This window comes from Lithobates pipiens, unplaced genomic scaffold, assembly GCF_037356315.1.
Source record: "Lithobates pipiens isolate NorthernLeopardFrog02 unplaced genomic scaffold, aLitPip1_a1.2 Scaffold_25, whole genome shotgun sequence".
NCBI lineage: Eukaryota > Metazoa > Chordata > Amphibia > Anura > Ranidae > Lithobates > Lithobates pipiens.
The window spans coordinates 55,894,762-55,910,051 of NW_027507787.1; the positions used below are offsets into that span (position 1 = coordinate 55,894,762).

The 15,290-nt window shown below is 47.2% G+C and overlaps 1 protein-coding gene across 3 annotated transcripts in view; it reads left to right on the forward strand.

The window, feature by feature from the left end:
* PSD (pleckstrin and Sec7 domain containing) overlaps positions 1-15,290 on the forward strand; it is a 711,875-nt gene that overhangs the window by 469,208 nt on the left and 227,377 nt on the right. For all 3 annotated transcript variants that reach the window (XM_077454479.1, XM_077454482.1, XM_077454480.1), the window contains one exon: positions 13,899-13,957. In XM_077454479.1, coding sequence (XP_077310605.1) covers positions 13,899-13,957 — 59 coding nt within the window. The remainder of the gene's footprint in view (positions 1-13,898; positions 13,958-15,290) is intronic.

The window sequence follows — 15,290 nt, forward strand, 5'->3', positions numbered from 1 at the left end:
TCGAATATTTTTCATCTGAATCTCTGTCACACAAAATTTGAGAGCTGGTTCTCAAATTTTCCAACAACAAAATCCGTTGTCGGAAATTCCGATCGTGTGTACACAATTCCGATGCACAAAGTGCCACGAATGCTTTGAATCAAGCAGAAGAGCAGCACTGGCTATTGAACTTCATTTTTCTCGGCTCATCATACGTGTTATACGTCACCGTGTTCTTGACGTTCAGAATTTCCCACGAACTTTGTGTGACCGTGTGTATGCAAGACAAGTTTGAGCCAACATCCGTCGGACAAAAAAAACATGGATTTTGTTGTCGTAAAATCCTATCGTGTGTACAGGGCATTGGCAATCCATACAACAGTGTTCCAAAATTAAATCCAGTAAAATATGCTGTATGTATATACTGCATGTATGTAAAACTGCCTGGCTCCCACCACTTCTTCCAGCTCTTATCTGATGAAAAATCACCCCCTTTGCTGACCCTTTTGTACAGAATGAGTCAAAATTGCACTTGGTACTTTTATCTCAAACGTGTTCCTGGACTGCCTCTTTTTCTTTTATCAACTTCCTTAGCATAAAATAATGTAAAGCAACTATATAATTTTAATAATCTGAATAATGCTTGAATGCCATACAAGATTTTATATATCTCCCTCGTGAGTCAGAACACCTCTGTGTTCCACAACTGCAGCTCCCTGCAGCGCTGTCTTCTGGAAGTTTTAAATATCAGCATCCCCTGCTGTTTACTGTGGTTCTTTCCTTCAACCCTATATCACTACACGACACAACAGTTACATAGAGGTTGGATGAAGGAACCATGACAAGCACTGAGGGGTGTAGGCATTCAACATACCTAAAAGTGTTGAATTTCTAACTTTGGTAGAGGCTGCAGGTATTCAGAATTTTCTACTGCAGGGAGAAATTGTCAAGAATATTACAGAAATGACACATGACTATGTTTGTTATCCTGTGCCTTTCTTAAAGAATAAAATAAAAAGAATATTACAGGAAAGCAATACAGTCACTTTAAAAAAAAATTACTTAAGAGCACTCACATGTAGACAGTGTATCTACTGCACCAGCGTATACAGCCTAGTCCCATTACCAGCCAGACTTCTGGATGTCCGCACATACTGCAGATGAGGTCACTGCTTCTGCCTTCCCACTCATTTTGCCATAGAGATTACTTCACTGTCAGCTCCTTTACTCTCCTGTTCATCCCACAAGTTGGTGAATCATGGCTTATTTCTAAGGCCTTTCCCTGAGGTACTTTCGCGCAAGAAGGATTTCAGGTTTGAAAGAGGTTATTTTAGAAATTGAGAGATACAGTATGTAATCTGTTACTGACTATCATACTACAACAGATTATATACAGAGACATTGCAAAACTATGTCCCTTAGGAACAGAAGACAATGGACCATACATCCAAGAGAAGAGGGAAATGCATGTTTGTATAAGATTAAATGAAACCATACATGGCACATATCAAGCCTTCAGATATAATATTCCATGATTGTAAGGCACCTCGGTAGCCAAAGTTTTTATCAGATAAGAGTTGGGCACTAACTAAACGTGTAGCCAGTAAAAGAAAAAAAAAAGGCCAATATTTGAGTCAAAGAGGTGTGCATAAGAACTCTGCCATGATCCTTTTCATTGACAACATAACAGGCACAAACATTATTTCTCTAATACTCAAAGGGGTATGTAGGAAGTCCACATATCATGAAGATAAGTATACTGGGGGTGGCCACCAATGTAGGAATAGAAGCCGAATTCCAGCACAGCTGAAAGTAAACAAGGGAAGAGGCGTCTCTAAGTGAAAGCAGTTTATTAAAAACATCCAAATGGCAACTCACATAGGAATGGAATATAACAGGCACATCTGTGTAAGAAGACATCCTGAGAGGTAATGGCGGTAGACCGTCAGATGCCTCCGCTCATAGTGCTGCAAAGCATAGGGTCCTCGCTGATCTCTGCTAATTATAATTATAGAGATGGACATGTGGTGAATGATCCTCAAATGAGGCTTGGCTTGGTGTGCAGAGAGCAGAGCAGCATAGGGCAATGACGTCACCAACGTGTTTCCGAGCATGCACGTTGCGTGTGTTATGGCAGCCATGCTCCTTTTTCAAGCAGTACTACCGGTATATGGGGCGAAGTTACATTTGGTGGGCACAGTATGGCTGCATTTGGTGGGCACAGTGAGGTTGCTTTTGGTGGGCACAGTGAGGTTACATTTGGTGGGCACAGTGTGGCTGCATTTTGTGGGCAAAGTGAGGTTACATATGTTGGTCACAGTGTGGCTGCATTTGGTGGGCACAGTGAGGTTACATTTGGTGGGCACAGTGTGGCTGCATTTTGTGGGCACAGTGAAGTTGCATTTGGTGGGCACAGTTTGGCTGCATTTGGTGGGCACAGTGAGGTTGCATTTGGTGGGCACAGTGAGGTTACATTTGATGGGCACAGTGAGGTTACATTTGGTGGGCACAGTGAGGTTACATTTGGTGGGCACTTTGTGGCTGCATTTGGTGGGCACAGTGAGATTACATTTGATGGGCACAGTGTGGCTGCATTTGGTGGGCACAGTGAGGTTGCATTTGGTGGGCATAGTGTGGCTGCATTTGGTGGGCACAGTGAGGTTGCATTTGGTGGGCACGAGGTTGCATTTGGTGGGCACGAGGTTGCATTTGGTGGGCACAGTGAGGTTGCATTTGGTGGGCACAGTGAGGTTACATTTGGTGGGCACAGTGTGGCTGCATTTTGTGGGCACAGTGAGGTTACATATGTTGGTCACAGTGTGGCTGCATTTGGTTGGCACAGTGAAGTTACATTTAGTGGGCACAGTGTGGCTGCATTTGGTGGGCACAGTGAGGTTACTTTTTGTGGGCACAGTGAGGTTACATTTGGTGGGCACAGTGAGGTTACATTTGGTGGGCACAGTGTGGCTGCATTTTGTGGGCACAGTGAGGTTACATATGTTGGTCACAGTGTGGCTGCATTTGGTGGGCACAGTGTGGCTGCATTTGGTGGGCACAGTGTGGCTGCATGTGACTGGGGGGGAACATGCAGGAAGACAGTGAGATCAGCAACACTGCAGCACACCAGTGTGAGCGCACATCATAGGACCTGCTACTGCACATGCTGCTGAAAGAAACGTCCTTATCTGCAGAGGGGGGAGGGACCGGTCACAGCTCACTTACTTGGAAGGAAGGACCCAGCACGAGGCTCAATCATCACAGCTTCCACAGCGCCCCATACAAAACATTGTCTGCTCTGTTTAAATGTTCCCGCCCACACATCCTATTCAGACGCAGCACATAGGCTGCTCAGATTGTGGGCGGGCACAGAGTGAGAGGGGGCTGGAGGAGGTGGAGCGGATCCACCCTCTTCCATTCGGCTGTGCTCGCAATGGACACAGACTGTCAGCTCAGAAGTCGGGGATAGTGATGGACGAACTTCCGACGGGACGTTTCGCGAACGCGAAACGCGAACGGACACAAACGTTCGCGAAAACGACCGTTCGCCGCGGGCTCCATTGACTTCAATGGGAGGCGAATTTCGCAAACCTTTAGGTCGAATTTGCGGCCACGGGGTAATTATTAGGGGGTAGCACGTAGTCCCACCACCTGGACAATAGCATAATACATGTATGAGGTGAATTTGGGATCGATAACTACAAGCATTTTTTTTTTATTTGGGAAATTGTTCTGACAATTCAGGACTATGGAGCTAATGAAGGCAATGGAGGAGAGGGAAGGTCAGGGACCAGGGTAGGCAAACAAGAGGGTGCAGGAGATACAGAGCACTGACAGCAGCACCGTAATACAGAGCACTGACATCAGCACCGTGACATACAGCGCTGACAGCAGCTCCGTGACATACAGCGCTGACAGCAGCTCCGTGACATACAGCGCTGACAGCAGCTCCGTGACATACAGCGCTGACAGCAGCTCCGTGACATACAGCGCTGACAGCAGCTCCGTGACATACAGCGCTGACAGCAGCACCGTGACATACAGCGCTGACAGCAGCTCCGTGACATACAGCGCTGACAGCAGCTCCGTGACATACAGCGCTGACAGCAGCTCCGTGACATACAGCACTGACAGCAGCTCCGTGACATACAGCGCTGACAGCAGCTCCGTGACATACAGCGCTGACAGCAGCACCGTGACATACAGCGCTGACAGCAGCTCCGTGACATACAGCGCTGACAGCAGCTCCGTGACATACAGCGCTGACAGCAGCTCCGTGACATACAGCACTGACAGCAGCTCCGTGACATACAGCGCTGACAGCAGCTCCGTGACATACAGCGCTGACAGCAGCACCGTGACATACAGCGCTGACAGCAGCTCCGTGACATACAGCGCTGACAGCAGCTCCGTGACATACAGCGCTGACAGCAGCTCCGTGACATACAGCGCTGACAGCAGCTCCGTGACATACAGCGCTGACAGCAGCTCCGTGACATACAGCGCTGACAGCAGCACCGTGACATACAGCGCTGACAGCAGCTCCGTGACATACAGCGCTGACAGCAGCTCCGTGACATACAGCGCTGACAGCAGCTCCGTGACATACAGCGCTGACAGCAGCTCCGTGACATACAGCGCTGACAGCAGCTCCGTGACATACAGCGCTGACAGCAGCTCCGTGACATACAGCGCTGACAGCAGCTCCGTGACATACAGCGCTGACAGCAGCTCCGTGACATACAGCGCTGACAGCAGCTCCGTGACATACAGCGCTGACAGCAGCTCCGTGACATACAGCGCTGACAGCAGCACCGTAAGCAGCCCCAGGAGGAAGTCAGCACAGCACAGGGATGGTGTGATCCCCTCATAATAAGAACCCCCAGGAGGAAGTCAGCACAGCACAGGGATGGTGGGAGCCCCTCATAATAAGAACACCCAGGAGGAAGTCAGCACAGCACAGGGATGGTGGGAACCCCTCATAATAAGCAGCCCCAGTAGAAATATGACACCGCTCAACCTCTTCAAAGAGGAGGGTAGGGGCATATAGTACGGTGTGCTTTTTTGGGTCAGGGAAGTGAGCCAAATGAATTAAGAAGGTCTGTGTGCTTGATTCCAAAAATTGTTTATAGACATATACATGGTCTACTGATCACATGTGTTGAATTCCTCCGAGATCCATGCCTCATTCATTTTTAGAAATGTGAGGTAGTTAACACTGTCGTGAGCTAGGCGAGTACGCTTATCGGTCACAATCCCCCCTGCTGCGCTGAACGTCCTTTCGGACAGGACACTGGATGAGGGGCAAGCCAACAGTTCGATTGCAAATTGGGCAAGCTCTGGCCAGAGGTCAAGCCTGCCCACCCAGTAGTCTAGGGGTTCATCACTCCTCAGAGCGTCCACATCGGCCGTTAACCCAATGTAGTCGGACACCTGACGGTCTAGGCGTTCCCTGATGCTGGATCCGGATGACACCTGTCGATGGGTCGGCTGAAAGAATGACCTCATATCCGAAGTCACCAACACATCTTCAAACCGGCCTCTTCTTGCAGGCGCTGTTGGATTGGTACCCGCAAATCCTTCTCTGGGAGTGGGAATTGCTCCTCTGCCAGCGCACGCAAAAGCAGAATGCAGCATTTCTCGAAGCAAGGCCTGGAAGTGCTGCATTCTGACAGCCCTCTGCGACGGCGGTAACATTTCCGCCATTTTGTGTTTGTACCGGGGATCTAAGTACGTTGCCACCCAGTACTGGTCCTTGACCCTCATGCTTTTTATACGGGGGTCCCTATTAAAACACTGGAGCATGAAGGCCCCCATTTGCACTCAAGCGGAAGGTATGTGGTGGTGGTGGTGTTGTTGGTGGTAGTGTCTTTGGGGGTGCACATAGCAGAGAGTGAAGAAGAGGGTGCAGATCGAGAGGATGAGGAGGGTGCAGAAGAATAAGGCTGAGTGAGCCACTCAACCAAGTCTGGTGCGTCCTTTAAAGTAATTGAACGCACCTTCTGCAACTTCCCACTTTGGCTCAAGGCTGTTGCTCCTGCCCTACCCCTACCACCCCTGCGGAAGGGCCTGCCTCTTCCTCTGCCTGTCATTTTTTAAATCACCCTGTGACAAAACTCTTAGTCCCTATACCGCTGAAGGACTGCTGCAGTATAGGGCAGCGGTCAGCAGTAGTGCACGTCAACCCTATGTATTGTGGACCGATAGCGGTCCTTACAGAACAGCAGACTGTACTGCACTCAGGCCTATGTACCGTAGCACCCTATACCAAGTTACCAGTCCTTATAAAAACTTTTGTGGACCAAGCAGGTTGTGTGTTAGTGTTTAGCAGACTGTGCGTCAGTCCCTATACCGCTGAAGGACTGCTGCAGTATAGGGCAGCGGTCAGCAGTAGTGCACGGCAACCCTATGTATTGTGGACCGATAGCGGTCCTTACAGAACAGCAGACTGTAACGCACTCAGGCCTATGTACCGTAGCACCCTATACCAAGTTACCAGTCCTTATAAGAACTTTTGTGGACCAAGCAGGTTGTGTGTTAGTGATTAGCAGACTGTACGTCAGTCCCTATACCAATGAAGGACTGCTGCAGTATAGGGCAGCGGTCAGCAGTAGTGCACGGCAACCCTATGTATTGTGGACCGATAGCGGTCCTTACAGAACAGCAGACTGTACTGCACTCAGGCCTATGTACCGTAGCACCCTATACCAAGTTACCAGTCCTTATAAGAACTTTTGTGGACCAAGCAGGTTGTGTATTAGTGTTTAGCAGACTGTGCGTCAGTCCCTATACCGCTGAAGGACTGCTGCAGTATAGGGCAGCGGTCAGCAGTAGTGCACGGCAACCCTATGTATTGTGGACCGATAGCAGTCCTTACAGAACAGCAGACTGTACTGCACTCAGGCCTATGTACCGTAGCACCCTATACCAAGTTACCAGTCCTTATAAGAACTTTTGTGGACCAAGCAGGTTGTGTGTTAGTGTTTAGCAGACTGTGCGTCAGTCCCTATACCGCTGAAGGACTGCTGCAGTATAGGGCAGCGGTCAGCAGTAGTGCACGTCAACCCTATGTATTGTGGACCGATAGCGGTCCTTACAGAACAGCAGACTGTACTGCACTCAGGCCTATGTACCGTAGCACCCTATACCAAGTTACCAGTCCTTATAAGAACTTTTGTGGACCAAGCAGGTTGTGTATTAGTGTTTAGCAGACTGTGCGTCAGTCCCTATACCGCTGAAGGACTGCTGCAGTATAGGGCAGCGGTCAGCAGTAGTGCACGGCAACCCTATGTATTGTGGACCGATAGCGGTCCTTACAGAACAGCAGACTGTACCGCACCCAAGCCTATGTACCGTAGCACCCTAGACAGACCAAGTTACCAGTCCTGATAAAGAGCTTTGTGGAACAAGTGAGTTGTGAATGATTAGCAGACTGCAGCAGAAGGGCAGCAGTCAAGTATAATATTCTTTCTATATTTGGAAGAAAGAATATTATACGTGTACAAGCCTATTACCGTACCACTGATACCAGTCCTGAAAAGAACCTTTGTGGAACTAATAGTAACAGCAAGTCTTTAAAATTATCCTCACTGCCTGACACACTGCTTCCTGCCTGTCCCTATACAAATTGGCAAAAAAGAGTAGGCTGGAACGATTAGCTGGAACAGCTCTTTTGTGGACCTGATAGTAACAGCTAATGATGATGATGATGATGATGATGAAGAAAGACTAATCTGGCTGAGCTGTCCCTAAAATAGCAGCATACAGCGCTCTGTCCCTTTATCTAAACTGACAAAAGAAACTCAGGCTGCTGACCTAACACCTATACCAGTCCTGAAAAGAACTTTTGTGTACCAAATAGCTAGCGTTTTCTCTGTCCCTACTCCACACAGGATCCTTTCCCTACAGTGACAGAAGAAAGAATGTAAAATGGCCACCGGATCGGGTGTATTTATAGGTTAGGGGGAATGTCCAAGTGTCCATGAGCTGTCATGTCTCAATTGGTTGTCCTGTAACACATGATAAACGTGTCACGAAAGGTTAAAGTTCTTGTATACATTAAACACGTAAGTCCGCCGGGGCGAACGACGGAAAAAGGCGTTCGAACCCGCGGACGGCGAAAGTCGGAAATTCGCCGCGAAACGACCGCCGGGCGAAACGTTCGTCCATCACTAGTCGGGGACAGCACTGTGACAGGACAGATGTCCGCTCACAACACAAACGTTCCTGCGCTTCTGGGCTGTTATCCAGCCCTGTCAGCCTCCCTCCGGACCGAGCAGTAATATGTGGCCAACTGCGGAACTGAACATCATGTGCACTTCCCAGCTCAGCTGGCAGCACATCAGCCTTTTTATAGGGAATCAGAGCAGCCCAGGGGGCAAATGCATCCCTGCCCCCCAGCCCAGCCCGCCCCTGTGTGGAAGCCTCCTGTACATTTGTTTCTGACCTTTGCAGTCCCACTCTTGCCTTCCTCACCTCCCATGCCTCCTGGTACAGAGTCCACCAATTAAGTAGAACCCAGGCAGTTGGGCTTTGCTCGTGTCCCTGTGGAGGAGAGGGCCTTTAGGAGGAGGGAGAGATTGTTCTTTTTTGTGGCCAGGCAGGTCACTTTTTGAAGTCTTGTCCTTGCCATCCAGGAAACGCTTGCACTTCAGGTCCTGTAGGGGACAGACCTTAGGTGGCATTGTTGCGTCCCTAGCTATACTGCAGGATGTCTGTAGTTCCGGTTACCCTTTCTTGGTCTGAGTCGCCCATCGATACACAGGCTTTAATCGATTTTGGGACTGCAGGCTTGTTCATAGATAGTACCTTTGTGTTTAAGCCCTCAATTCCACTGCAGCCTTGTGCCACTCCACTTGCCATTGAGGCTATTGATGGGAGAACTCTACAGCCTGCTCATGTGACTTATTAGACTGCTCTGTTGACCATGGCCATTGACCATGGCCATAGTGGCTCTTCACAATGAGATAATCCAATTTCCTCCTCCTGTAAATTTGGTTCCAAGCTGTGCAGTACCACCCTTGCCTCCCTCACCTCCCATGCCTCCTGGTACGGAGTCCACCAGTGAAGTAGCACTCAGGCCATAGGGGCTCTTCACCATGAGATAATCAAATTTCAAGTCTTTTCCCCACCTTATTACCCGGTGGTTATTGATTATCCTTGGTTATAGAGGCACAACCCCTCTTGATTGGCTTCATGATGAGGTTCTTTCCTTGTCGCCACAATGTACTCTCCTTCTTGCCAGAGGAGTACTGCGAAATTATCGATGTCTTTGACAAAAGTCAAGCTGGTAGTTTGCTTCCACACCGGTCACATGATAGCGCAATTGACCTTCAACCTGGAGCCATGTCCCTTGGTGGCCTTGTTTAACCGCTGTCTGTCTCGGACGATAAAGCCGTAGAGGACTACAATGCCGACTCACTTTCTCAAGGGTTCATCCACAAATCCTCGTCTCCTGCTGGTGATGGCTTCTTCTTTGTGAAAAAGAAGAGTGGTGTAGTGAGACCTTGTTTCGATTTATAGGGGTCTCAATTGCACCACGATTAAAAACACATATCCGATTCCGTTGATTATGGAATTATTTGACCGCCTCAAGGGAGCAACGGTTTTCCCGAAGCTCGATCTGAGAAGGGCATACAATCTTGTGAGAATCAATGAGGGCAACAAATGGAAAACTGCGTTTGATACCAGGACAGGACATTACAAATACCTCGTAATGCCGTTTGGTCTTTGCCACGCTCCCTCAGCCTTTCAGGAATTTATCAACAATGTCGTCCGAGATATGTTGCAGCAATGTGTGGTGGTTTATCTTGACAATATTCTCTGTATATTCTAAATCCCTAGAGAGCCACCACACAGATGTCACCCGTGTGCTACAGAGGAGGATAACCTGTATTGTAAGTTGGAAAAGTGCGAGTTCTATCGTGAACAGGTTAAATTTCTGGGTTATGTAATTTCTACTGCTGGTTTTTCGATGGACCCAGAGAAACTATCTACATTTCTACAGTGGCCTCGACCCGTAGGTCTACGTCCGCTACAACGTTTTCTTGGCTTTGCCAACCATTATTGTAAATTAATTCATATTTTCTCTTCTCTGGTTAAACCACTGACTGATATGACCACAGAATTGGTCTCCGGTTTCCTTTAAAGCCTTTGAGTCTCTCAAGGCGGCCTTTGTTTCATCTCCTGTGATGGCACATCCTGATCCTACATTAGGCTTTATTGTTGAGATTGATGCATCTGAGACTGGAGTAGCCAGCCTTCTGTCTCAGTGTCCTACCTCTGAGAATGCTATGCATCCTTGTGGCTACTTTTTTAAGATATTGTCTCCTACATAATGCAATTATGAGATTGGGGACAGAAAATTGTTAGCTATCATTTTAGCTCTTAAAGAATGGAGGCTTCTTCTCAAAGGTACCATTGTGGCAGTCCTCATTTTGACTGACCATATGTCAGAAATCATGAAATCAGGCCGAGACTGAAGTACAGTTAGATCATACTTGTTTACTAATAAAAGTAAAAAGAACAAATGTAGTCGAAACATAGCCAAAGTTCAGTAACCGCAACGGATATTCAGCCAAGCCAGAAGTCGGGGATAAATGTAGTGGAACAGAAAGCAGGATCTGGAGCCAGAAGGGATGTCAGCAAAGCAAGTCTTGAACACAATCACAGGAGTTTCTGTGATGTTGACCAAGGCGAAGGCAGAGAACCTTTGGACTGGACAGCTTAAGTAGGCAGGACTGACATCATTGTCGCAACATTTTTCCTCTGCTTCCAAGATGGAGTCGGTTCCTACTCCTGTGATACCCCCCGATTATATTCTGGCTATTGTTTGTATTATGCCGCGTACACACACGATCGGGCTATCTGGCGGACTTAATCCAGTGGACAAACTGCCGGACTTTGCAGCGGAGGTCCGCCGGACTTTCCAAACGAGCGGCCCTGCCCACACATGACCGGTCTTTTCTGGTGGACTAGGTCTGGCTGACAAACCGCCGGACTATGGCAGGAGTCCGCCAGACTTCTGAAATGAACGGACTTGCCCACACACGGAGTAAAGTCCCTTCATTTTGAACACGGCTCCAGGTAGACGGGACTAGCGAAGGCAGTCAATGTCACTGCCTCCATCGGCGAGATTGACACCTTGCTGGCCCCGTCACCTGGTATGGACTTAAAGGGGAAGCCCTACACCGAAAAAAACGGCGTGGGGGCTCCCCCTAAAAGTCCATTACAGACCCTTTTCTGAGCACGCAGCCTGGCCGGTCAGGAAAGGGGGCGGGAACGAGTGAGTGCCTCCCCTCCTGAGCCGTACCAGGCCATGGGCCCTCAACATGGGGACAAGGTGCTTTGGGATAGGGGCACCCCCCATGTTGAGGGCCCATGGCCTGGTACGGCTCAGGAGGGGGGGCACTCACTCGTCTCCGCCCCCTTTCCTGACCGGCCAGGCTGTGTGCACAGAAAAGGGTCTGTAATGGACTTTTGGGGGACAAGGGCCTCCTCCCGATAACCCTGGCCGTTGGTTGTCAGGGTCTGAGGGAGGGGGGCTTATCGGACTCTGGGAGTCCCCTTTAATAAGGGGGCCCCCAGATCCCAGCCCCCCACCCTATGTGAATGAGTATTGAGGTACCATGTACCCCTACCCATTCACCTTGTGAAAAAGTGTAAAGAAAAAAACACAACACATGTTTTTAAAATAATTTATTGCACAGCTCCGGTGGTCTTCCAGCTTCAGGGGTCTTCTCGCCGGACTCCTCCGCTATCTTCTGCTAGCTCTTTTACCAGTGGAGGAGCCCGGCTTTCTTCTTCGCCGTCGCCACCGCTGCCGGTGGGGGTCTTCTTCGGGGGTCTTGTCCCCCTCTTCGAGTCTTCTTGCGGGCGTCCGCTTTATTCTTCCAGCTCTTTTACTAGCGGTGGCCCGGTCTTCTGTCGCCGCCTCTTCTTCTTCTTCCTTGAGATGTTGACTCGACGCTCTCTCTGGCCTCAATGACAGGGACGTGTTGTGCGGTGACTTATATAGGGGCAATGGGCGTGGTCACTGGGTCCCCTTATGATGTCACAGTCCCAGAGGATGCTGGGACTGTGACATCATAAGGGGGCGGGGTCACCATGTGACATCACCCGGTGACCCCACCCATTGTTCCTATATAAGTCGCTGCACAACGTTCCCCTGTCATTGCGGCCAGAGAGAGTGTCGAGTCAACATCTCAAGGAAGAAGAGGAGAAGGTGGCGGTGACAGAAGACCAGGCCACCACTAGTAGAAGAGCTGGAAGAAGAAAGCAGAGGCCCAGCAAGAAGAACCGAAGAGGGGGACAAGACCCCCGAAGTCGGAAGAAGAGGTGGCTGCGGCGACAGAAGACCGGGCCACCGCTAGTAGAAGAGCTGGAAGAAGAAAGCGGAGGCCCGGCAAGAAGACCCGAAGAGGGGGACAAGACCCCCAAAGTTGGAAGAAGACCCCCGGACGGCGGCGACGAAGAAGAAAGCCAGGTGTCCGGCGAGAAGACCCCTGAAGATGGAAGACCACCCTCACGTATCTGCTTATGTGCCTTGGCACCATGTGATTTTGAAAAAGGGTTTGGGACTTTCTTCCGCATTTGTAGCGCATAGAGCAGCACATTGAAATGAATGGGCTGCTCTACACATGACCTACATCTTTATCCACCCTATCAGCACCTTTGCATCCTAAAACCCATGCTAACCTCTGCACCCCAAACATTCCCCCTCCTCCCCCCTATTTGGGAAGTATGAGGCAGCTGCTTTGGGCTCCACATCAATGACAGGGCCGCCCCTTTTGTCCTACCTTAAAGTCAGCCCTGACTATATAGGTAGATTGAAGAAAAGAAAATTGACTGTGTTGATTGGGGAATCTCTCCTGCTGCACATTTGTATTCTGACAGTGGATGGTTTCCCTGCCATCAGAATACCATGAGCACTGCTAGCAGCTATAGCTGCCGACAGTGATCAAACAAGGAACGTTTGATGGCTGGTTGTACTGAAGTCAATCGGTCAACCTCAGTACAACCAGTCTGCCCATAGATGGATTGAAATTCAGACGGTTCCTGCTGAACCAGCCACATTTTGAACTGTCTGTGGCTGGCCTTACTCTTTGACTATGTATCTTTCATCTATCTACATAGTCTGGTGACAGTTGTTCTGGCTTTATTTAGCAGATGACACCTGTTCTCCACTCATTCAATGACGAGCAAAAAAAAAAAGCCCAGAATCAATCTGATTCACCCTGAGTTCCATTGGCTGTTTTTCCATGCATTGCCAATCAATTTTCTTTTTTTTTTATATTCAGATTTCAGTTTTTATTTTCTTTTATTTTCTTCTCTTGCAATCACTCTTGTATTGTTGTTTTGTTTTGTTTTTTTGGTTTTCTTTTCTTGTCTTCCTTTCATGGTCTTTTACATTCAGTATGGGTTAATATTTGTCATTTTGTTTTCATATTAATTCTGTCTGTCTATACTAAAATTTGTCCTACTACGTGCCCTGATTCCCCTCCCCAGTTCCATATATTTATCCTGGAATAAAAATGTATTTTCCATATTCTCTGTAGCATATACTGTATCTTTAAAGTCTTTTGTCATTGATTTCTCAATTAGTTTTTTTTTTTTTTTCAAGCTAAGCACATTATACATTCTTTATGATCCTGTCAGAAATTTCTAGGTTGAAGGATGACCAAAGTGAAAATAGAGGTAATAGCATAAACTAAAACATTACAGCTTACCAATACTTAGATGTGGTGAATGAATACATTTATTTTTGGGGGTTTAGATACTATTTTTAATTATTTTCTGTTTACGTCAATAGTATATAAGATACAATTATTTATTTTTAGTTTAATAGTTCTAAATGGATTGTGAAAGCGGTATAGTCTTGAATTTTGGCTCTCTGGTTTCTCATATCTCTATTTTCATTTCAGATGGAGTTCATACCTTGACATGTGCACTGATGTTGTTAAACACAGACCTGCATGGACATGTAAGTTTAGATGGCATTGTCAATATAAAGGTATATTTTATGTAATGAAACTGTCATTTTTGCTGTTATAAGGTAAAATGTTAAGGAAAATATAAAAAAATACATAAAGGCCTCTTGAACACGGTACTGATGTTTGAGCATCAACATTTTTGGAAGTATTTTCAGGTGCTTAAGTTAGGCATATTGCATGTTCTCCCTGTGTCTATGTGGGTTTCTTCTGGGTACTCCGGTTTCCTCACACACTCCAAAGACATGCTGGTAGGTTAATTGGATCTTATCCAAATTGGCCCTAGTATATGTGTGAATGTGTCTTCCAAGCGCGTCGAGATCCTACGGGTAAATTACCACGCTATATCAAGATGCAACTCAACTTATATTTGTGCGCTTATACTCGAAATACTGACCGTGAACTCATTGCATTTTTTCTACCGACCAAAACGCAGCGCTTATTTATGTGCCGTGTGTAAAGGCACATTGTAAACAAGGGGCTGCATTTTCAATCAGTAAAAAAACTGTACTGAGCGTTTTAAAGATGCAGTGTGCAAGAGGCCTAAATCACTGTTATAAAAAAGCAATCATTATTTCCAAGACACTTTCTAATTTTGCAATCCTAGAGATGATTCTATTTGATTTAACAAATTGTTCAAACGTGTATGCTTGATTTCCTGTGAAGTGCATTAATGCCACCATTTATGATTCACAGTTCCAAAGTAAAATGAGGCCCTTTGCCATTGCTACTTTTACGAAGAGGCAGCAACAAAGCTTAGGAAACCCATGCGATTTGATTGTCTTTGTACGTTATATTGTTATATTTTTAAATTTTCTATATTTAAATAAGTGTTACACTCTAGTGAAATATCCCTGGTGAACACTGAGATTTACCTCAAAACAAAGAGGGAAATAAAAGCCCTTCTAACCAATATAGAGACATAAGGAAAAAAACATTGTACATTATAAAAACATTTTTCAGCTTGCTTTGGACTTCAAGTATAGTTTAAAAAGTAAATTCAATGTAAACATAAACCCGATCAGTGAAAAAAAATGCACATTTGAATCATGTGCGAACAATAGTTTAGCTCTTTTTGTTTTCTTGAGAGTAGCGTCATTTTTCTAGCTGCTGCAATAAAATAAGAAGAAAACTATTGCTTCATAACACCCTGTTTACTTTAAAGCAAGTAAGTGGCATTTGTTGGCTGAGGGACAGTAATGTATACAGCTACTCTGTGACAGCATAGTTTTTATAAATAGGTAGCATGTTAGAGGCTGTATTCAGTGGCGGAAGTAGGGGTTGCTGAGGTCGCCATGGCAACTGGGGCAGGGGGCCCTCCCTATA